This window comes from Rhinolophus sinicus, linkage group LG02 (genome assembly GCF_036562045.2).
Source record: "Rhinolophus sinicus isolate RSC01 linkage group LG02, ASM3656204v1, whole genome shotgun sequence".
Classification (NCBI taxonomy): domain Eukaryota; kingdom Metazoa; phylum Chordata; class Mammalia; order Chiroptera; family Rhinolophidae; genus Rhinolophus; species Rhinolophus sinicus.
The window spans coordinates 198371485-198394140 of record NC_133752.1 but is presented as its reverse complement, the minus strand read 5'-3'; the positions used below and the strand labels follow the sequence as shown (position 1 = coordinate 198394140).

General features: G+C 52.4%; 1 protein-coding gene across 1 annotated transcript in view; it reads right to left on the bottom strand.

Moving 5' to 3' along the window:
• The window catches only part of TBC1D22A (TBC1 domain family member 22A), a 272552-nt gene that overhangs the window by 109819 nt on the left and 140077 nt on the right, over positions 1-22656 (bottom strand). Inside the window, exon 9 of the mRNA XM_074326597.1 lies at positions 13558-13667. Within this exon, the coding sequence (XP_074182698.1) occupies positions 13558-13667 (110 nt within the window). The remainder of the gene's footprint in view (positions 1-13557; positions 13668-22656) is intronic.

Here is a 22656-nt window from a genome sequence, read left to right as displayed (position 1 = left end):
ATGGACAGGGCCTCCGGGCCCTGAGAGATCCAGGTGCCCCTCTCGCTGTGACAGCACAAGCTGAGGACAAACTGTGAGCTTTAATGCATTTGAACTTTAACGGGGAAAAGAAATTTTGGTTTTGAACTTGAACTTACAAGATTTAGCCCTTACGACTTAATTTCTCTCGGGAAATTGGGTAACAGGATGAGACTTATCTTCAAATTTGGGGCATCCTGTGTTGCTGGAAGTGTACACACCGCCTTTGAGTCTCAGGGCGGAATTTCTGATGAGCCAGACTGAACACTGTAGCCGGATGTGATTAAGGACGAGAAACACACTGGAGAGTGAGTTGTAGCCTGGGGAAGGGGCCTTGAGGATTCCTTAATTAATGTTCAATTCAGGCAAATTTCAGAGTGACACCCTGCCCCAGGGGTCCCAGGAGAACACGCAAAGTACCAGGGGCTTCACAAGGGCTGCTGCCTGTCCTGCGGACTGTGGGGCTCCCTCCTCGTCCTCTCCACGAAAGGCCATGCTCCTGGCTGACCAGGGACCTAATGGGTATGTCACAACCAGCTGAAGAGCTTGGTAGTAGCACCCCCCAAACCAGGGGTCTGCTTCCAAGTGGAGGAACCCCACCAGGTGCAACTCCTGTACTTCTTTATCCCCAGAACACTCACTCCAAAAGGTGACTTATCAATTGCTACATGTGGGAGAATAAACAGCCTGGGTGTTCAGACCTCCTTCCACCTTTTTGAACCCCCAGGAAGGCTGCTCCCAGGGAAGGCTGCTCCCCAGAATAGCTGCTCCCCAGGAGGCTGTTCCCCGGAAAGGCTGCTCCCCGGAAAGGCTGCTCCCCCAGAAACTCTGCTTCCCCGGGAAGGCTCTGGTGCACACAAGGTGGCCTGCTAGCCCGGCGCTGGCTCCGATGGGGTGGGTAAGCCTGAGCATCCCTGGGACTCAGCCAGCCAGTTTACCTGCCTCTCACAGTAAGATAGGATTTCAAGCTTCTCATTTAGAAGAAATAAAGGTTATTCTTTGGTCTCTATCTGCCACTATTTTGTTTCATTTCTCAATTTATTTGAAACCCAGGTAGGGAAGATGGGTTCTCTTGGAAATCCAAACAATGAGAAAAGAATGATTCCTGAAAGCCTATAAAAAGAAAAGAAAAAAAAACTGTATTTCAAAACAGCCCCAAAAGATGGACATGTGTGGCCTTGGTGCTCTGGATTTAGGCGGGGACCAAGAGGGCCACCTTTGGGCAATTCCAACCCAGACGACAAGATGGACTCAGAGGGCAGCACCCAGCAAGCCTGTGGCACTGTGATCAGCTGAACAAGCCCCAGCCAAGGACGGCCCTGCTCAGGGGCTGGTAAGTCTCTGAAGGGCACACCAAGGTCATCTGGGGCCAGAAGGCTGAGTGAGAAGGGGTGAGGGGGGAAGAGCAGTCATAGCCCCGGCCACAGCCTCCCTGGGGAGGCACCTGGCACGCAGGCTCCACAGCACAGCACCTGTGTCAGACCAGGGGTTCTGCCCACATAAGACCGAGAAACCTGATTTACCCTCAGGACTCAGGACACCACCCAACACCCCAGCCAGACACCCCGTACACACTCCTGACAATGAAAACGTCCGCTGTACATTTATAGAAATATCAGTAATACTGATATTAACATTATGCCCTTCTAAGAAATAAACATATCCTTTCAAACTGAGATTAGATTTTGTATCTTGAGACAAGGTATAGTCTACAAAACTCATGAATCAGAAGGACGAAAGGGGGGTCTCAGGGACACAGGGCCTCTGGAAAACGGTTCACAGAAGGTGAAGCCCGTTTCACAGAAGGTGAAGCCCGTTTCACAGAAGGTGAAGCCCGTTTCACAGAAGGTGAAGCCCGTTTCACAGAAGGTGAAGGCCGTACTGGCAGAACAAAAATCAAAGGCCACCAGCAGGGGGTGCTTCCTTGCTACTATTCCCCTCCACGCTCCAGCGGTAACAGGGAGCCCTTCTTGGGCTCTTCAGAAGAAACGCAGAATAAAACTTCCTGAAGTGGCATTTCAGAGACGAGGTGGGAAATGAAGTCCCGGTGGCTTGGCTGGAGGGCCCCACCGCACCCACCTAGTAACCCTTTCCCCGAAAATAAGACCTCGCCGGACAATCAGCTCTAATGCGTCTTTTGGAGCAAAAATTAATATAAGACCGGGTCTTATATTATATAAGACCCGGTCTTATAGTTATATAAGACCGGGTCTTAAATTAATTTTTGCTCCAAAAGACGCATTAGAGCTGATTGGCTAGGTCTTATTTTCGGGGAAACACAGTAAAGTCCCAGCTCCCCGGGAACCACGAATCCCATCACACCTTTGACAAGGGGCTGTCCTGGCGACCGGAGACCACCTCTTCACCAAGGCCCGACAAGCCCCTTGTCCTGGCTCGCCTCACTCTAAGAAAACTCCTTTCACACCCTGAACCCAAACGTGCCTTCCTCACCTTCCCCCGGACCCGACTCTGGAACAACTCAGCAAGTCCTTTTAGCAACCAGTGGCCAGAAAGCCTTCCACTTCCTTCAGCTCTCACAGGTGCCTGCCCCTCAGGCCATCGGGCCACAGCCCTGCACACAGTGTCCCATGTGGGTCCTGGCAGCCCAGAGGACATACAGCGTGCAGGCTGCCGCCACAGCTGTACTGTTTCCATCCACTCCTGCAACGAATGCAATCAAGGCGTCCATCCAGTGTAAGACGGACACACACCAGACCCACGTACTTCCATCTGTGCAATCAACATGTCCATCCAATATCAGATGGACGCACGCCAGACCCACGTCCTCCGTCTGTGAATAGACACTCAATGCCTCCTACGAGCCAGATAACACAGTAGGTCCTCAGTAGAGATGGTGTGCTTTTGGAAAAGCAGGCCTGAGACGTCATTCTTAGGCCTGTTTGCAAGGCTGTCCCCCCTTGGGTGGCACCTGGGACCTTGGATTTGGGGAGTGTCCCCACTTTTCCCTAACTAATCAGAACGGCTCCCACTGTGCCTCGGCAGAACAATGTGGTTTATGCTAAACTCCTGCTTTCCTTCTGAGAGCCCCGAATTTGGGAATGTGCCAGACACAGGGTACCTCTGTGAACAGCCTCAGTAAAAACCTGGGCACAGAGTCTCTAACAAGCTCCCTGGTGGACGACGTCTCACACCTGTTGCCGTGACTGGCCGCGTCCTGCAACTCCACCAGGAGATGCGTGGAAGCCTGTGCCTGGCCTCCCCCCGCCTCTCCCCGGCTGGTCCCACTCTGCCTCCCGCACTGGAATGAGCCGTGTCCGTGAGCACGACCACAGGCCGAGTGCTGGAGTCACCGAACCTGCGGTGGTCGTGGGGCCCCAACACAGACGGGGAGGAACAAAGTGGGCTCTGTTCAGAGAGGGAGCAGTGTGGCCGTGGGGCAAGTTACATCATGAGGCCATGCAAATGCGGGAAGGGCTCGCTGCGGTCTGGGGAGCCGCATCACAGCACAGAATGGGGCCCCACCTGCCGACGCGCTGAGGGCGAGGCCCGCGCTGAGATGCAGAGAGAAGGGAGCGCTGCGCAGGGAGCCACCACCGGGAGCACGGCACTGCCGCAGCGGAAGGCAGGCCAGCGCGGCGGGAGGGGCAGCCAGGCACTGGGGTGAGGCGAGAAGGCCATTCCGACACGGGAGGCCACGTGGGAAGTGAAGCCACGGAATGACATGAACGGCCTGGGAACGGGGGCCACCACGACGACGAGGCTCGCACTTTGAAAAGATGCCCCTGGCTGCGAGGTGTGGAACACAGGATGCCAGTCATGAGGGCAACGCCGCCATCCAGGCAAAATCATGCAAACGTCCCACTGAAGACGCACCCAAGCCGAACTGTCCAAAGTGCTTTCAACGACCTATCCTGGCTGGGCTCTGAACTTGAACGTAGGGCTTCTCATTTATTCCTATTAGCTTGCTCATTTGATTGGTGCTCGGCTGGCATTCCAGGCCGCTGAACTCATTCTGAATCTTGATTATGTCATCTATCACATTAGCTGTCCCTCCAAGCTTAGAGACACTGGTTAAGCTTACACCCTCGATGTCTTCATTAGCGTCTCAGAGAAGGGGGGGGAAGGACAAGGTGAAGGACAGAGGCCTGTGGCTGCTCTCAGGGGCTGCACTCACACGGAAGAGCGCTGTGAGCACACATCGAGCCGGCTCCTCGCCCTCCGACCTGCTGGCGTCATTTCTCCCACCTCCTGTTTCCTCATCTGTAAAATGGAGAGAGGAACAGCTCCCTCACAAGGCCCCGGGGGAGTAAATGAGTCACTGCACCTGGAAGAACCCAGGGTCCACACAAAGTGTGAACCTCCCTCCTGTTCCCCAACTCCCGCGGTGACATCAGTCATGGGACGCGGTGTGGACTGCAGGCTCCCATCCAGCCCTGACAGCAACCAGCGCCCCTGCGGTGAACCACTCAGAAAACGGGGACGCCAAGGGCTGACTGCAGCCACTGGTAACAGTATCGGAAGGAAGTCAGAGTAAGTGACAGACGCCTGCTGAGACGCACAACAACCACTAACTAAAAAGAGGGAAGGAGAGGAGAGGTGGCCAGTAAGCCCCATGGAGAAACACGACAATGACAAATACTCACTGAGTGAAGGAAGCCAGTCTGGAAAAGCTACACACTGTATGGTTCCAACCAACTGACCTTCTGGAAAAGGCAAAACTCCAGAGACAGTACAAAGACCAATGGTCGTCAAGGGTGCAGGGGGAGGGAGGACCAAGCAGAAGACAGGGGATTTTTAAGGCAGTGAAGCTTCTCTGTGTCACACTGATGATGGATGTGTGTCACTGTACTTTTGAAACAACCCACAGAACGGGAACCCTAATGTAAACTCTGGACGTTAGTAACGTGTCAATACTGGCTCATCAGTTGTGACAAAAGCACCACACCAACGCAGGGTGTCAGTAACGGGAAACTGTGTCCGTGAGGAGGTAGAGAAGGCCTGCTGTACCTTCTGCTCAGTATTTCCATAAACCTAAACTGCTGTAAAAAACAAGCCGTTAATAAATAAATAAATAAATAAATAAAAATAAAAACCCACTCACTTAATCCAAAAGAAGGTAGGAGAGGGAGGAAATAAGAAAAGAGAAAACGAATAGAAAATAACAAAATGGCAGCATAACCCCAGCCATATAAATAATTACATTAGAAACATTACATGGATGTATGTGAACTAAACATATACGTAAAAGACAGCAAAATCCAACGATAAGCTATCTGCAAGAAATGTACTTTAAACAAGATACCAATCGATTAAAAGTAAAGAGAGAGAAAAAGACGCAGGAAGGAAATACTAACCAGAAGGAAGACGGAATGGCTATATTGGTATCAGATGAACTGGACTCCAGGACAGGAATATAAGCAGAAACGATGAGGAATATTTCATAACAATAAACAAATAATGAACTTAGATTCATCAAGGAAACATAATAATCCTACCTGTGTATGTAGCTAATAAATGAGATTCAAAATTATGTGAAGCCAAACTTGACAAAACTAAGAGAAGAAAGAAATTGATCATTACAGGTGAAATTTCAAAAGTCCTCACTCAGCAGCTGGTAGAAAAAGTACAAAGAAAATCAGTGATCAGTGAGGGCAGAGAAGACTGGAATAATTGAGCTGACATTTACAGAAACTTCCCCCAACAAAGCACAACATGCATCCTGTTCACAGACACGTGAAACACTCACCAAGACAGACCATTTCAAAACAAACATCAATAAATGTAATTACCAAATACTAGGAATGAAACACTTCAATCTCTATAGTTCCTACAGACAGTAAAGAATTAGGGGATATTACAAACAACAACAGGTCAATAAATCAGACAACTTGTTTAAAATGGCCAAATTCTTTAAGACACAAATTATAAAAACTGACAAGAGATGAAAAAGAAAATCTGGAGCCCCACCCACCCAGAGCAGAAATTCAATTTACAGTTAAAACTTTCCCACTAAAAGTTCCAGGCCACGATGGCTTCACGGTTGTTCTACCCAATATTTAAGAAGTAATACCAGTCTTACACAAACAATTTCAGAAATTACAGAAGTACTTCATGAGGCCACCATTTCCCTAACTGCAAAACAGAAAGACATTAGAAGAAAAAAAATGGAATGACATTTTCCTCATGAACAAAGATGTGAAAATCCTTCACTCACATTATTACCAAAGAAAATCTAGAAATCGGTACAAAGGTTAATATTTCGTGACAAAGTGGGGTTGGTCTCAGGAATCCTGGAGGCTTAACAATGAAGAATTAACCCACGTGCATCACTACACTAGCAGACTGAGGAAGAAAAACCCTACGATCATCTCAACAGAAGAGAAAGCACTTAACAAAATATCAATTCACAATCTTTTAGAAGACCCAGCAAACTACGATCTGTATCTGTCTTCCTGCTCTTCGTCCAGCAAGAACTAAGAGTTCTGTCGTCCTCAACCTCTTGTTCCGTTCCTTACAGACCAACGTACAGACCGGTCAAAATAAACCAGCGGGCTTATTAGAAACAGAATCCCTGTGTGCAGCACGCACACCTTAACAACTGCCCCAATGAGGGGTACCCACAAAAAGCCAACAGCTAACACCGTACCTAATGTTACCGTTTCAGTCTCAGGAAAGGCGCCAAAGCAGTCGAATCTGGAAACAAAACTGCTGTCAACAAAGAATGCTGCCTGTGTTAACCAGAAACATTCTGTTTAACTGTGTATTTTAAAAATGAACCATGCAGCCTTCCTCACACCATACAGAAAAAATTTAAGTCAACTTAGATGACAGACTTAAAAGTAAAAACTTACAAAGCTTCTAGAAGAAAACCGTAGGAGAATACCTGGGCAGCCTGGCAGTCAGCGAAGGGGTTTTAGTTAGGACACGGAAAACCATCCCCACAAAAGAAAAAGAAATGACAAATTAGATGTCATCAGAATTAAAATTTTCTGCTCATCAGAAAATACTGGTTAAAAAAAATGAATTGACAAGCCACAAACTTGGGAAAAAATATTCTCAAAAAATACGTATCTTATCAAAGGACTGCTCTCCAGCATAAATAAAGAAGACAGAGAAGACAGGAGATGTGATGTTGGTGAGGATGTGGGGCGGCCAGCCCCCCATATACTGTCGATGGGGGTGTCAAACAGCACCGCCACTTTGGGAGGGTGGGGGCGACCTGGCTGTTTTCATACAAATTAAATACACCGTGAGCCGGCGAGTCCACTTGTAGGTACTGACCCAAGAAAATCTGAAATACACGCTAAGAAGAAGACCTGTTCTCAGCAGTCAGATGGAAGCAGCCGGGGCTCCCCAGCTGGAGGGCGGACAGCGCACGGCGACACACTGACAGAGCAGCACCTCTTGGTCACTGAAAGGAGGGACTGTTCACTAGGCAACACATGTAGTTCACGTTTTTCAATGCAAACTATTGTAAAGCGGGTTATTTTCACTTTTCATTTTTAAATTGCTGCTCAATGACTCATTCTTGGTGACTCTTCTGAGGCAGCCCAGGGCCCAATTCGTCTGTGGACGTAATACACCTTTGTATTGTGCAGTGAATGCTTCCGAGAGGGCTCAGTTTCATCCACTGGGGCTCCAATTCACGTGTCACAGATCGTCCTCAGCGCAGGTCATTCCGCTGACATCTGAGGCAGGGACATATCCGCACGGACCAGGGGCTTCGTTCTGCCACCTCCCCTCCACGGCGAGGCACCAGCCAGCTCTGCCCACTGTTCTTTCCGTCTTTCCAGGTGGAACTCTTCTTGACGAGGTAACAAAAGCACAACTGGGGACCAGTGAGCAGTCCTTCTGCCACCAGACCGGCCCCTTTGGTGTCCCTTTCCCTTGAACTTAGATGTAGATAAGAAGGTCCCCAGGCTGCGCCCCAGGTCCCAGCCATCTGAGCTCATTTCTGAGGGTCCCGAGCCACCTTCTGGGCTTGTCCTGGTGGTTCTCTGTCGGAGATAAACCTCTCCAAAGACTGCGAGCAGACTCGGTTCGCCTGGGACAGCTCTGCCCACCTTCTCTCTGCGGGCACCATCTTCACTAGCTAACTCACTCACAACAGCTGTATTTGGAAGACCGCACCCACTCCAGCCCAGGCACAGGCCTGGGACCCTGGCCTTTCTCTGACCGAGTCCCTGTACCACCTCATTTCCGGCCTCTGCTCTGACAAGTTCCAAGTAACAGTCACTTTCCCCAATATTCCCATCACTTCCATGCCACCAACCAGTCTCAGACTTGAGTAATTCTTCCCCAAGGAAAGGAAATGTGACTAATTATAAAAGGCAACAGTTCTTTTCCGCTCAGAGGCTGTCCTGGTAAGTAATGCATCCAAGAGTAACAGCGTGACCTCAGGGCAGGCAAGTGTGGCGGCCGTAATTCAAGAAGTAGCAGCTCATCGTTAGTGTTCTTAGTGAAATGAGAAGGCTGGCAAGAGCCGGAACAATCCCCTAAAAGCCTCCTCCGGAGGCCTCACCCAGCCAGGAGCTGCACTGGACGCCAGCTTTACCCCCAGGGAGGGATCCGAAAGCTCTTCTCAGGGGCCCCTAACGCCCCCACCGTGTTGCAAGACGGTCCTCCGTAAAGAAACAGTCCCCCAGCCAGCACCGGCTCAGCTGGACTTCCGTGATCTACATCGAAAGCACCCCCAAAAGAGAGTGGCTCCCGCCCACCTTGCTCTTCCCTACGCGGTCTGGGTGAGCCATCCCAGCTGCCCCCCTGGTCTGGGTGGCTCCTGCGTCACTGCGGGGATGGCTGTGTTTATAAGTAAATGGCCCGTGCAGGCCGCAAGAGACGGGATACTCGCTTCACACTGGGCTTCTAGAAATGGCCGGTGGCCCAAACCTACTGCCTCCGTGGCACAAACAGCCCATCATTTTAGCAGTTCTTATCCCGAGAGCCCGGAAAGCTGCAGCCAGACTGTACGGGTCTGAACACAGCTGGGCAACCTGCCAGTCACACGGGGGCGGGACCTTACGGACGGCCGTGCGGTGGGGAAACTGAGGTAACACCCACAAGTTACTACATGCAAAGAACTTAGGATCCTGCCTGTCACTGACAAGGTCTTTGAGTCACTCTACCAGACTGCTGTCCCTCTCCTCCCCGCTCCCACACTCGCGAGACACCTTTCTGTGCACCCAGGCAAGCGCAGGTGGGCAGACGTGTGTTCAGGACGTACCTCCCTGCAAATGTACCTACTCACCACTAGGCAAGGATACTTTTCATCCCGAATAATGCCTTTTGCCTTGAAATCTATTTCATCTACTAGCTACGTGAGAGCAGTAACTACCTAACGACTACTTTAGTTATATTTATTTGTTGCGTTTTTCCTTTGTACTTCTTTGTAGTTTTGTGTTTTAGGTGAGTCTTATAAGTAGTAGCACACAGCTGGGTTCTGTTTTTAAATCCAGTCTGGCTTGACAGCTATTTTTCTTCAAGCACCAAACATTGTCCATTTTATTCTGGACTCTGTTACTTCCGTTGCAGTCTGTTTTCCATCTAATTGTCCATCTAAATGTTTCAGTTGTAGGTCACTGGCCTTTCCGATGAGATTTTCTCTTCTATTTCGTGGTTTCACTCTCATCTCTCTCTGTGGGATATGTTCATCCCTCTTTCCTGAGACTTGTTTTGTTTATTGAATGTAAGTAACAATGTCTTTCATCAGTTCTGGGCCACCAACTTTATAAGTAGTGGCTTTCCCCACTGTATTTTTTCTTCCTGGACCTGGCTTTCAATCTCTCATGTTCTAACCTAACTTTCATACTTTATTATCTCTGTCTGCTGCCTACTCAGTAATTTTCTCATTCTATTTTAACTAATTCTCTCTTCTGCTGTGTCTAATGAATTTTAAATTTCAACGACTGCAATTTTGGTTGCTAGAAGTTCTCTGTTTGGTTCCTTTTGTCAGAGTATTGGTCTTCATTTCAAACCCTTCCTTTCTCCTTAAGCCCTTTTTCGTTCCTTTCGCATCCGTCTCCTAGGATCCCAAGTCCCTGGGCCACGGCTCCCCAGACATGGCACCAGCGGCTACTGCTTCCTGGCGCGCTGGCCTCTGCTTGTGCTTTGTCCACCGTGAGCTCATCTTCGGGGGCTGTGCTGTGACCACCCGTCTAGGGCAGCGGGTGGTCAGCCAACTTCTGGGTCCCTGAGACCCTTCCAAGCGGTCTGTGACAGCAAACACTTCCAGAATAATGCCAAGATGTTGTTGACCTCTGTCCCTGTGCTGACACTTGCCCTGATGGGACAAAAGGGGTGGTGAGTCAACACGCTGGTACGTTGGCGTGAGTATTTGGAAGACGTCCCCCACCAAACTTTGTCCTTCGTAACAGGTATTCAAGCTTCAAACAACAGGCATTTCATTGGATGCCCTTGGCGATGCAGGAAACGCTCCCACCTTATGACTGATGTTGCAATAAATCTCGACTCTTGAGTAAACGGCTTTCCAATGGTCTGTGCGGCAAAATGGGAAGCACACATCAAGCACGTGAGACGTGTACCCAAACGGTGGCTTCGTCAAGAAAAAGCTCTTGGCGTATCTGTTTGACCTGTGAGCTGAACTGGGTCCATTTTTCAGGAAACATCGTTTGTACCTGAAAGAAGTACTAAGAGGCAAACTAGTTGATCTAAGTTGGGTATTGACAGGCGTTTTCTCAAAAAGGACCAAGTTAGGAGGGCTCCCCAGCACGGGACCCCCCGCCCCAGTCACGAGAAGTCCCATCAGTCCTCAGGAGGAGAGCCGCTGCAGCCGCGGCCCAGCAACTCTGACTTCCGGAGCCTCTCTGCGAAGGCACGGCGGTCAGCGCACTGTGATGAATAACCCTGACCTCCCTAAAACGCGGGGGAGGGCCGAAGACGGCCAGCCTGACAGTGCACACTTAACAAAACCAAACATGAGGTTTTCAGTGGTGTCCAAGCAGGGCAGGGAGGCAGGCGAGGGAAAGGCTGCTTAGGGAAGACAGATCTCGCAGCTGTAGGGAGGACGCAGAGGAGAGGGGTGGGAACAGGAGCAGGGACGTGAGCTAAGACTCGGAGCAGCCAACAGTCGGGGACAGACGCGTCAGGTGCTAAGGAAGCTGCCGTCCTGATCCATTTTTCCTCTTGATTGTAAATCAGCTCCTATCCTCGCATTGCCCAAACTAAAAATGGCAGTAGTACTTGCATACACTAACAAGCCCCCCGAGGAGTTCGTGTGGGGTCACCGGGGATGGCCTGACCTCAGGGATCCCAGCAGGTCCCCCTGAGTCCCCGATGGTGGTGACTGGGGTCCCGCATTGGCTGCTCGTGTCAGGATCACGTGGAATCGATCATAACCACATGTGGAGAGATGGACAGCTGCCACTGACCGCTGAGTGTTGGAAACACACGCTCCAGAAAAGCAATAGGCCTGACACGCATCGTCCCTGTCAAGGAACCATGCCATCAGACAACAAATCTCAGGTGAAAAATGAAAAGCCAGCATTGATTTCATTGTACAGCTGATTTTATTTACAAATAGAAGCCAGATAATCTTGTATTTAAATGGCAGAAGTTCCATCACTCATGCTCAGAGAAGCGACACTTGAGATTTATAGTTTCACATTATGATTCAGTCCCTTTTCTAAGGGGGGGGGAGGGAGTCTTAAGTTTGGGGAGAACGATTAAAAAGCATGAAAATGTTTACCAAGCAGGGAAATGAAAAATTGATGCGCGAGCCCAAACCTGCATTTCTCATGCACATTTTTCTTCATAAGATGCAAAGTGAGTCAAGAGTCGGGGCAGGCGGGCGGGGGGGAGGGGGGGTGCGGGTCAGCTTTCAGAGACAAGGTTTCCTTCCTCCAACCACAGGGAGGGCTCCTACTTTCTCTGCCAATTCCTACGGTATCAAAAGTAGCGGGAACGCACACCGGTTCCTTCCACATCTAGCTAATTCATTCAAACTAAACCTCAGGGCTTCCACTGCGTCTTGTAGAAGCCTGACTTCTTCAGCTTCAAATCAAGCAGCTGAGCAGACACGTCTCCCGTCAGTGGCGTCAGGAATGGCTGCTATGTCAATGGCTCAGGAAAAGCCAGACTCGGACGGGAAACGCAGATGACAAGGGCAACCCCCCCCCCACATCTCCCTTCTCTTCAGGTGGGAGCACCCCTCTTTGACCTGGGGCAAAAGCGGACCTGGCAAAACACAGACCTCACATGGCTTCCCTCCCTGTGGTGGTGGTGGTGGCCATCCTTGCAATGGACCGTCCTCAGCTAAGTGACCAGAATGACCCCTGGACGTGTGCTCCCTCAGAGACTGCCATGGACCAAAACCCTGCTCTGGGCTTTTCCTCCTCTGCCAGCAAAATTAATCTTCCTCTTCCAAGTCTCACTTTATCCCATGTATGGGTCCCCAGAGCAGGTGTCTCATGCTTCATAATGCCGCCCTTACATGTCTATCCTCCATCCCAGGCTTGCTCCCCAGGGAGGCCTCAGCAGGCAGCACCAGCACGGAACAGGCAGCACCTAGCACGGAGCCGGCAGCACCTAGCACGGAGCGGGCAGCACCTAGCACGGAGCGGGCAGCACCTAACACGGAGCGGGCAGCACCTAACACGGAGCGGGCAGCACCTAGCACGGAGCGGGCAGCACCTAGCACGGAGCAGGCAGCACCTAGCATGGAGCAGGCAGCACCTAGAATGGAGCAGGCAGCACCTAGCATGGAGCAGGCAGCACCTAGCATGGAGCAGGCAGCACCTAGAATGGAGCGGGCAGCACCTAGCATGGAGCGGGCAGCACCTAGCATGGAGCGGGCAGCACCTAGCATGGAGCGGGCAGCACCTAGCATGGAGCAGGCAGCACCTAGCACAGAGCAGGCATCCAGGAAAGGCACTTAGGCGTGAAGGATTCGAGCACACCCCCCACTTGAGGGCCATCGGGAGGCTCCAGTTCGCTCCTACTCTTTATTGTCAAGAACGCCCTTCCCAGGCACAGTGCAGGATTCATTCCCTCAAACTGTTTCCACAGAACTCTCCGCGGCACTGGGAGACTGCTCTTCTGAGAAGACCCCAGGCACCGCCCAGCTGACAAGGAGCCCAGCAGAGCCCAACCATGGGGAGCGGCCTTCCTCCAGCTCCTGCTTCCCTTTGGGGCCAGTCACAGCCGCGGTCCACCGAGCACTCAGACCCCTGGTCAGCAGGGCCGGCAGGGCCTGTGGGGCCGTCTGCTCCCAGGTCCTGGTGTCACAGGCGAGACGCTCAGGCCCCAAGTCGGATGCCTTTTAAGGGGCAGACTCCTGTGAATTCCGCCTGCCACCCACGGCAGTGGCTAGTCAATGACAACACACACTTGGGGCCACTCAGAGTGGGAAACGGCAGAACCTGTAGGGACCAGACTGCAGGGCAGAGCCCCAGCCCTCCCGCTGGAACCTCGGGAGGCCACCATGAGCCTCTCCGGAAGCAGGAGCGCGAGTGGATGGAATCGGTCACCCGCGTCACCCTGAGGACTGTGGCTGTCCCAGGACAGTGGTCGAGCAGAGGTTCGGAGGCAGGTGTGGGCCCCGAGGCCGTGTGCAGGGCTCACCTGAATGCCGTCCAGCAGCCTGCTCATGCACCAGTATGTGTCGGCCTCCACGTTGCGCAGCACTTCCGCGGGCACGCGGGACACGTCGGCAGTGCACACGTCGTCCTCCTCTGCGCGGAGCATGGAAGAGACAGAAAGCGGTTAGGGCACAGCGGCGCGGCGCAGCCTGGCAGAGACGCGCGCGGCCTGGCGGAGACGCGCACACGGCCAGCTGCCCACTCCCATTTGTCTGGCTCTAACTAGATGACTGCAGTGGTCTCATCACTTAACGGTTCTCAATTTTAATACCTAATTAGTTGCAGGTAATTAATATTCTGAATCCTCTCCGATTAATTAACATAATTAATACACTGTAAAGGATTGTTTCTCAGGCATGCCGCATCCTAATAAGAGAGCCTAAATATATTACTTATTCCTGACAGAGACCTGGAAGTTTTCTCAGAACATTTTTTAAATTCTGCTTCTACTACATTGACATATGCATTCAGTAATAACTGCTCTAAACACCTGTGTTCAAGGTTACACGTTCCGAACCGCAGCAGGCCAGCTCTCGTGTGCTGCGAACAGAGACCCAGGAAAGCAGTGACACAGACAGACGGGTTTGAAAGAACAGGCAACGGGGCTCTGAATAACTTCCTTCTTCAAGCATAAAACACCTGGTAAGGAAACGTAACTTAAAAGTTTGAAAATGAAGAACAGATGCCTAATTGAAACGATTATCAGACATGCGAACAAACTAATTGTAGGTCTTAGATCCTAACCAAAATTGCTGTCATCTAGCATAACACTCATCACTGTTTAAAAAACTGTGTATCCTGTTGTTTCATTTTATTTACTTTTGTTTGATTTTTTTGCTAATGTGCATGGCACCTTTGCAAGGAAAACATTCTTCAAGAAAGGAAACGTGTCGGCCCAGAATACATTTAGAGAGTTTTAAGTGGGTAAAAAGGACAGTAATTGCAATCATTGCTAACCTTCAGTGCTACTTATGACAGGCCTAGAGCTCTTCGACATGTGTTAAATGTATTAACTCATTTAAGCACCATCACAACTCTTGTCACCACCACTGTACCCCTTGGAAAATGGGGTGCAGACCAACAGCCACAGCCCAGCTGTGAGCCGTGAGCAGTGGGCAGGATGTGGACCCCCCATCGGGTCCCAGAGCCCACGTTCCTAACTGGTTCCCCACGCAGCATGACAGCTCGCACACTCGAGCACGTGGTACACTTGGGCACTTCATACCCACCAGCTCCACCATTTGCTCAGTGGCGGCCGACACGCCTGAGTCACACTGAGGAGCGGCTGGAAGAGCTGCCATCAACAAGCTCCCACTGGGCAATTTGTTCACAGCAGAAATCGAGTAAAAGGGGGTGGGCATTCCCAGGACAGCATCCAAGCAAGGGAGGCTGGCGTGCGGGTCTCAGGGGCCTGGACAGGCGGCCGCGGCCCTGCACACACGCCCTGCAGGGCACAGCCTCCCGCAGGGTCACCAGCGAGATCAGGTTCCAGCCAGTTTGACTCTGACGTCACGCCTCACGGTACCTCTCAGGGGCTCATGGGAGCACATCTGTAAGTGTCTGCAGCTGAAAAGAGCACTCTTAACCCCCATTCATTCAGCAAGTACCATTCTGGTTTGGGTCTTGTTTTATTAAGATGTAATGCACAGACCACAAAGTTCCCCCTTTAAAATATACAATTCAGGGGGTTGTAGTCTATTCACAGAGTTGGGTAACCATCACAATTGTCTCATCCCAGAACATTTCCACCCCCACAAAGGACCTCTGTGCCCCTCAGCTGTCACTCCCCATGCCCCCCAACCCCACCCAGCCCCGGGAGACCACCAGTCTGTATTCTGCCTCCATGGACTGGCCTATTACAGACATTCTTATTAATAGGCTCACACAGCATGTGGCCTTTGGTTCTGGCTCCTTTCACTGAGCAGAATTTTCAAGGTCCGTCCACGCTGTAGCGTGTCATGCCTCCCTCCTGTTTACACAGAGACACACTCCGCTGGACGGATGGCCCACTCTGTACTGATCCCTGGTCCCTCAGTGGGGGCGATGTGACAACACGCAGCAGGTGGTCCCTGGGTGGTGGCTCCATCCCTACACTGTGGGCACAGAGACGCGTGACAGTCAGTGCCCTCAAGAAGCTGGTGGGTTAAAGGAAAAACAGCTTTAAAATGGAAAACACAAATGTTCAGGTGTCAGAGCCACTGGGGTATGAAGGGGGGGAGGGTTGGGGAACTGGGTGACCCCCGAGACCCAGATGTGTGCTCACCAGCCAAGGCCCTGCCTGGCAGGCCCAGTGTGGCAGCCCAGCGGGAGGCGTTACCTCCGCCCAGTGACACACGTGGACACCAGGTCTCCCAGGGGCTCCTCACTGACGGCTGCAAGCCCCACCGCGCCAGGCCCCGCCCACCTGTCATAACGCCTTTCCTGCTGCAAGAGCGAGTTCACAGACACCGTACAAGTGGCCGCCTCACAGCGGCGGCTGCCTCGCTGAGCAAACTGCTTCTGCACAATCGGTTCCACACCCCGCCCATCGAGAGCAGTAACAGAGGACTCCTTCTGACACGTTCTCCATCCACACATTCTCTCTCTCAAGGGCCTTCAAAGCATCAAGATATTTCCTCGGCTATAATAAAAGGTAAACGGGGAACGGAGGCTGTCCCCAGGCCTCCAGCTCCCTCCTCGCGCACAGAGCGGCTGGGCCACCGCAGTCAGACGCACAGGAAGCAGGCTGCTGCCTGCGGCAGCCAGAAACCTCAGTGATTTTTCTTCGTCTCTTTAGCTGGCTTACTATTTTATCCAAGGAAATGTGGGCGGCCTATTCTAGGTCATTTCTCTTGACATGCCATTTGTTACTCTTCAGTGTAATGAAGTAATGGCATTTAACTCAGAGACCCCCACGCCAATTTGTCTTGGAAAAGCTGAGAGATTCAGAATGACCCTTATTGTCACAAGGAGAGAAATATCCATCCTGCCAGACAAAGAGCTCACTAAGAAGGGAGCAGGCGCAGAGAGAGCACAGAAGACTCTGGAAGCCCCGGGGCTGTGATCAGAGTCAGAGCAGAGGGCCAGGCCCCATGAGGAGAAAACACCCCAGCTGGCAGGCATGGCCCCAAGATGGAGGGGGAGGGGGCGGTCACAGGAGACGGGACACTGGTGGTCCCCATCTGGTGGGGACAAGGCTGGATGAAGCCACGAGCAAAATCAGCAGGTTCAGCACAGGTTCTACCAGTTGGATTAACCCATTCAATCATCTGCCATGAAGACCTGGGAGGGGAGGGGTCCTCAGAGTCATAACCCCGAAATGTCCAACAGCCAGGACCAAATTGCCACCTGCCTCCAAAGCACACACTTCCCACCAGAGCAGGCTGCCCCACTGCATGTCATGGGGCGGGTGACCAGGAGGGGAGGACACCTGGACAGGGAACTCCCGGAAAGCCCTGAGGCATCTGGGCTGAATGTCCATGGCCACAGACCCTCCACTGGGTGGGACTTAGCTCCCTAGACACGTGCCACACCAAGTGACGGGGGAGAGGTCAGGAGTGCTATCCTATGGGAAGAAGGGACGACTGGTCATCGAAGGTCACAAGTGAGAGGGAATTCCAGACAATCCAGGGGAAGCTGAGGAATTCCAGACAACCCAGGGCTCAAAGGGAAAAGTGATAAATTCACAGGTAAAAAGACAGCAGGGGGGCCGGACTATGGCCTCAGAGGGTGGGGCCTGTGGATGGGGCTGCAGCGGCCGTGGGGGGAGCAGGGGCTCTCGGATCTTGGGGACCGGGACATGGCTAGTTCTTACCCAAGCTGTGAAGACCCCCACACTCCGCCTCCGGGCAGCAGCTGCAGCAGGAAGTGGGCGCCGCACACGCTCCCCCGGCCTCAGCCCTGCATGCAGCCTCCTCCCAGCCAGGCAGGTCCGACTGGGCCCTGGAACCCAGGACGGGGAAGGGCTACTGTGGCCTCTCTAAGGTGACTCGTTGACCAAACACATTATTAAAAATAACGAGATTTAAACCTACCTGTTTCATCTGAAATTTGACTAGATTCTGTCTTAAGCTTTATGTACTAATTACAAACAAACAGTAACATCAGTAGGTATAACGCTGTTTTACAGCTGTACCAGGCCCCCTCTTACCCACAGCACCTCCCGCAGGACCCCTCAGGGGGATACCAGGCTGCGAAAGGCGGTAGTTCTGACCCCAGAGAGCCCTCGGGGTGGCAGGGAGGCCACCAAGGGCACAGGCTGGCCCAAGGGGCGCCAGGGGAGGCTGAGAAGCACGGCCACAGAGGCCGGTGGTGACAAGTGGAGCACAGCGGGATATGAAGGCATGGGACGTAAAAACAGACATTTAATTAAAACTACTCTCGCTGTCTTCTTAGATCACAGACAGGCTTTAGGGGACGATTTAAATAAATGCTGTCCTGCCATATTATTGTTCCCATCTGCATCAACAATTCATTTGTACCAGAAACCCCACCACCACGTCTGCATGTACGCATACACTGTGCACGCACACACACACACACACACACACACACACCACCACTCAGAAGGGGGCCAGAGACAGGCCCTCGGGCACCCCTGGGAGAGGGGTGGGGCGCGCTGTGGGAAATCATCACTCTCTCTGCAGCAGGGCACTGAGTAAACAGAGAGCATGATTTTTCACGATGAACAGCCAGTATTTTTGTAATGGGGAAAAATGCTGTTTAAGCCACTGGCATAGTTGAACTAAGGCCTGTCTTTCCCACAGGTAAGTCTCCGTAGAGAAAACGTCCCCGAGGATGGTGGCATTACCCTTGAAATGTCTGAGAAGTGTGTGCGATGCCTGCGGGTCAGAAGGATTAGGCCAGGGGACCTGCTGACTCTCAGTGGGTGGCCCGTGCTGGCCACTCCACACGTGGGAAAGGCAGTGCACAATGAGCACGGCCACCGTGAGAGCTGCTCCTCCACCTGGGCGGGTGGGCGGGGAGATGCAGGGAACGAATAAAAGGCAGGGGATGTCCAGCCTGGCAGGGAGGAAACCATATGGGGAAATAACTGAAATACCCAAAAAGCTGTCCTAGGTAAATAAAGACCGGAAATTTCCAACCATGTCCCCACATCCAGAAGACAGAAGAGGTCAGTGAATGAAGGAACAGGCAAGGTGAGGGGCTCAAAGCCCAGGGCACCGTGGTGATGAGGGCTGCTCCCCCAGGGGCGCTCACCAGGCAGCGACGACATGTGCCACCACCGACGGGCAGTGTCGCTCTGAGTTCCAGGGCGTGCGCCTGTGTCATCGGAGAGCCCTGCTGCAGAAGCGCCCGTCTGACAGACAAGGGGCCAGCAGTGGCACCGTGCCAGCACAGGGCGAGCCAGGCATGACAGGTCCGTCTGACAGCACAGTCCGTGCTCCCTGCCTCGGTTTCACTGCCACCCTGAGACAGGGTGGGGCCCTGAGGCCTCTGACAGGGGACGGGAGGGGGGAGCCACTGCCCCCTCAGCTACCTCTAGAAAAGTATAACTTTGTAGGTAAAACAAGGAACCCTCCATCACAGAGCACGACTACCGGCCCCTCCCGTCACCGCAGGGCCCCCACCCTGAGCTCTGGGTCTGAGGGGGCTCGTTCCTCACAGACTCCTGTGCCACAACCAAAGCAGTTCAGGCTGGAGTGTCACCCTGTGATCACAGGAAGTGAAAAGACCTGACACACAGATAAGTTTCCCCTCGTGATAAACCAAACAGGGCAGCTTAGAAACTGGAAAGAGAGAAATACCTCAAGTGCCAACCGTGCCGGTAACGCCTGGGCTTCCGGGACACTGTTGCGACATGAACTAAGACACCCCCCTCAGAGCACGGCTGCAGGCGACCAGCGAGGGTGAGAGAAGGGGACAGATACTGTTATGACTACGTGACTCACCCACACTGCACAATCCCTACAATAACCCTCTTCCCGTAATTAGGAGCTTAACTGGGAACCAAAAACATTCTCTCCTTGAGGAGCGAGCAGGAGTCGCTCTGTGCTCTAATCCCTTGTACGCCCAACTTGGGGGATTTAAATCTGAAACCCTGACACCTCGATGACGGAGATTTTAGCACTTAATTACACAGGTTTGGAGCCAACGCAGAGAAGATAGTCCTGCTTTGGTGAACGCAGCATCACAACTCAAGAATATAAATTCATAAAACTCTCTGGCTCAGCAAAAACAACTAATGTTATAATCAAATTGGTTTAGCTGTAGGGCTGTTTAATTCTAATGTAAATGGTGTCTGACTCAAGGTTACAGACTAAACCACCGGCACAGCTCCCAGTTCTGTTCCATGGTTGAAAGCCTGCAACCCACAGACACGGGCGTTCAATCAGTGGGTGGCCCATCAGCAGACAACGGCCACAAATCAAGGACAAAAGCAAGACAATGCCCGCTCTGCCAGCCAGGCAAGATGGCATAGTTTGGCCATACCCAAGTATCAACTTCCTGACCCTAAGAGTGACCCCAAGTGACAAGGACCAAACTTCCCCTCTCACAAACACCTTGGCTCTGCCTCCCGTCCCACCCCCATGCCAAGCAGGGTCCCCAACCCCACAAGTCAGCCCGAGGGGAGGGCACAGCACGGGAACGGGAGCGCTGTGTTGAGCAGGCCATGGTCTGCTGGTGTGAGAACACTGGCACCCTGCTCCACGAGGAGACCATCTCCTGGCCACACGTGGGCACGTGACAGCCGCGGCGTCATGAGGAAAGCGTGCAGGGACACTTCTGCGCCTGCAATGATCCTGGACTTCAGAACACCGTTTTTACAAAAGGAAGAATCTCGGTCTCCTAACGTCCTTCTGGCTTGCCTGCGTCGCTGCTATTTTAACAATGCTATGAGTGGGAGTTTTTGTTCGTAGAAATGCTATTTGTTGAAATACTGATTGATTCTATTAACATGTACCAAGTAGTTTTATGTACCAAAAAAATGTGGGGCTGAGAGAAAGGTGAAGATGAGACCCAGAATCGCCCCCCACATCCGAGAAGTCTAGGGGAAGAAGGACCCATGCGTTCATTCATCTCTAGTCTCACTGAGTCACTCAACCTCCACTGACAGGCTCTGTTTATTTATAGCATATGATGGCCATATTTATTTCCAGGGAGCTGTGACTCACATGGCCGTATCGTTAAATAAAGAACCAGCCTAGTAGAGAGTGAGCAGTGTGACAAGGGCCAGCCCCGGCAGGTTCAGAGGGGCCCCTGGACAGGCCTGGGACATGTGGCGTTTGCGCGGAGCCTTAGCCGACAACAGGACTGAGGGCGCCATGAAGAAGACCGATGGAACCCGTGCCAGGAAGCTGCCGGGAACGTCTGAACAACTGCGGCAGGAGCACGGCGGCCCCGGGCACCAGGCTCTGCAGCTGGATTCCTTCTAGAGGACAGAGGGAGCCCGCGGGGACACCTGAGCGGTGGAGGAGCTTATCACGTTGGTGTCTGCCAGCATGGGGGCCGGCGCAGGGCTGCTCTGGGGCTGCCTGCGGGAAGGACGAGGCGGCGATAGGTGGGGGAGACGCCCCCAGCCAGAGCCCGCAAAGCCCACGCGCGCCGCAGGCACACACACAAAGCTCGGGCACTGCCCCACTGCGCGTCCTCCATGACACGGGTCAGCAGCCGTGTCCTGCCCTAATACAGCCGCACCTGCCTGCTCTGCCCCCCCCACAGCAAGAGCTCCTCGAGAACAGGACCGTATCGTTTCCACTGTCCATGTCCCCAGCCCCTCTGGGACTGCCTGGACACAGCAGGCGCTCCACAGACACCCGCCACGTGAATGAATGCACGCCTGTCAAAGGGCGTAGGGGCTCGGAGGGAGGAATAACTGTGGAAACACTCAGAACCGGAGCACAGTGAAAACCACAGCAAGATGTTTCATGAAGAGTGAGTGCGAAGAAACGGATCCCAGTTTCTCGGGTTAAGAGACATGTCCAAACTATTGCGGAAGGTGAGCTAATGTATCAAGTCTAACTGGCTTCTGCTAACGCCAACGCGGGCAGCACTTAAGTCGTTCAAACTGAAGGGCGCAAACACTGCCACGTATGAAGCACTCTGACGGCCTCCTGCACGGCCCCTGCACTGCTGTGGGGGGTCAGCGCCAGAGAGCGTCTCTGCGTCCCCAATGTCCCGCAGGTAGAGGGTCACGGGACAGGGACTGGGCTGAGTCTTCCGAGTCCACTGGCCCCAACTGCCTGCGGACATGACTCTGAGCTTCTCCGGCATGTTTGTGCTGCAGTTTCCAAACGCAGCACTAAGGACGCAGGCACGGAACATGGTAAGCCCTGCAACAATGTGGAAACAACTAAAGCTATAGCTGAAACTTGCTGAAGTCTCTGTACTGGTTTCCCACAGGTGTAAGCTCGGAGGATGGGCCTAAAAACGTCTAGACCAACTGGAGACGCAAACGTAGTATGAATGCAAAATTACACAGAAACCATTCTGACTGGCATCTTTACAAGTCGGTGGCGGCAAAACCCAAATACGAATCAGCTGGAGATATTCAACTGCAACTTGGGGGCAAACTTTACGAAGCACTTAGATGACACTTGATGTCCATTTGCCACATTTTCTAAAATCCTTAACAGTTTCTAAAATGTTAGACCATCTTACTGTATTGATATGAAGAATGCCTGTGTTTCCTCAAAGGCAGGTAGGAAATTCAAGTCCAATACTCCAGCTCCCGGAGATAAATGACCACTAACTACCTAACGCTAGTTCCCCAGAAAACGAACGGGGAAAGCCTGAGTCAGCGCCTCTGGGGCCTGTGTTTGTACTGAATCACTGCCTAGGTGTGATTTTCCACCTCACACGAGCTCTCTTCCCACTCACTCAGGGTCCCAGGCCTGGGTCTGTTTCCAGCTGTGAACACGTGACACTGACAGGCGACTGCCCAGACCTGCACACGTCAGGTCAGCTGGAGTGTCATTGAGCCAAGCAGCAAAAAGATGCCAAGACAAAGAGATTTCTAGATAGGGGTCCAACACTGCACCTCCCACGTAGTGTTTATTAGGGCAACACACACCCCATGCCGCTGCCGACCGTTAAGCCCAGTCAGGGGGTGAGAAAACATCCAGCTGCACTGCAAACAGCG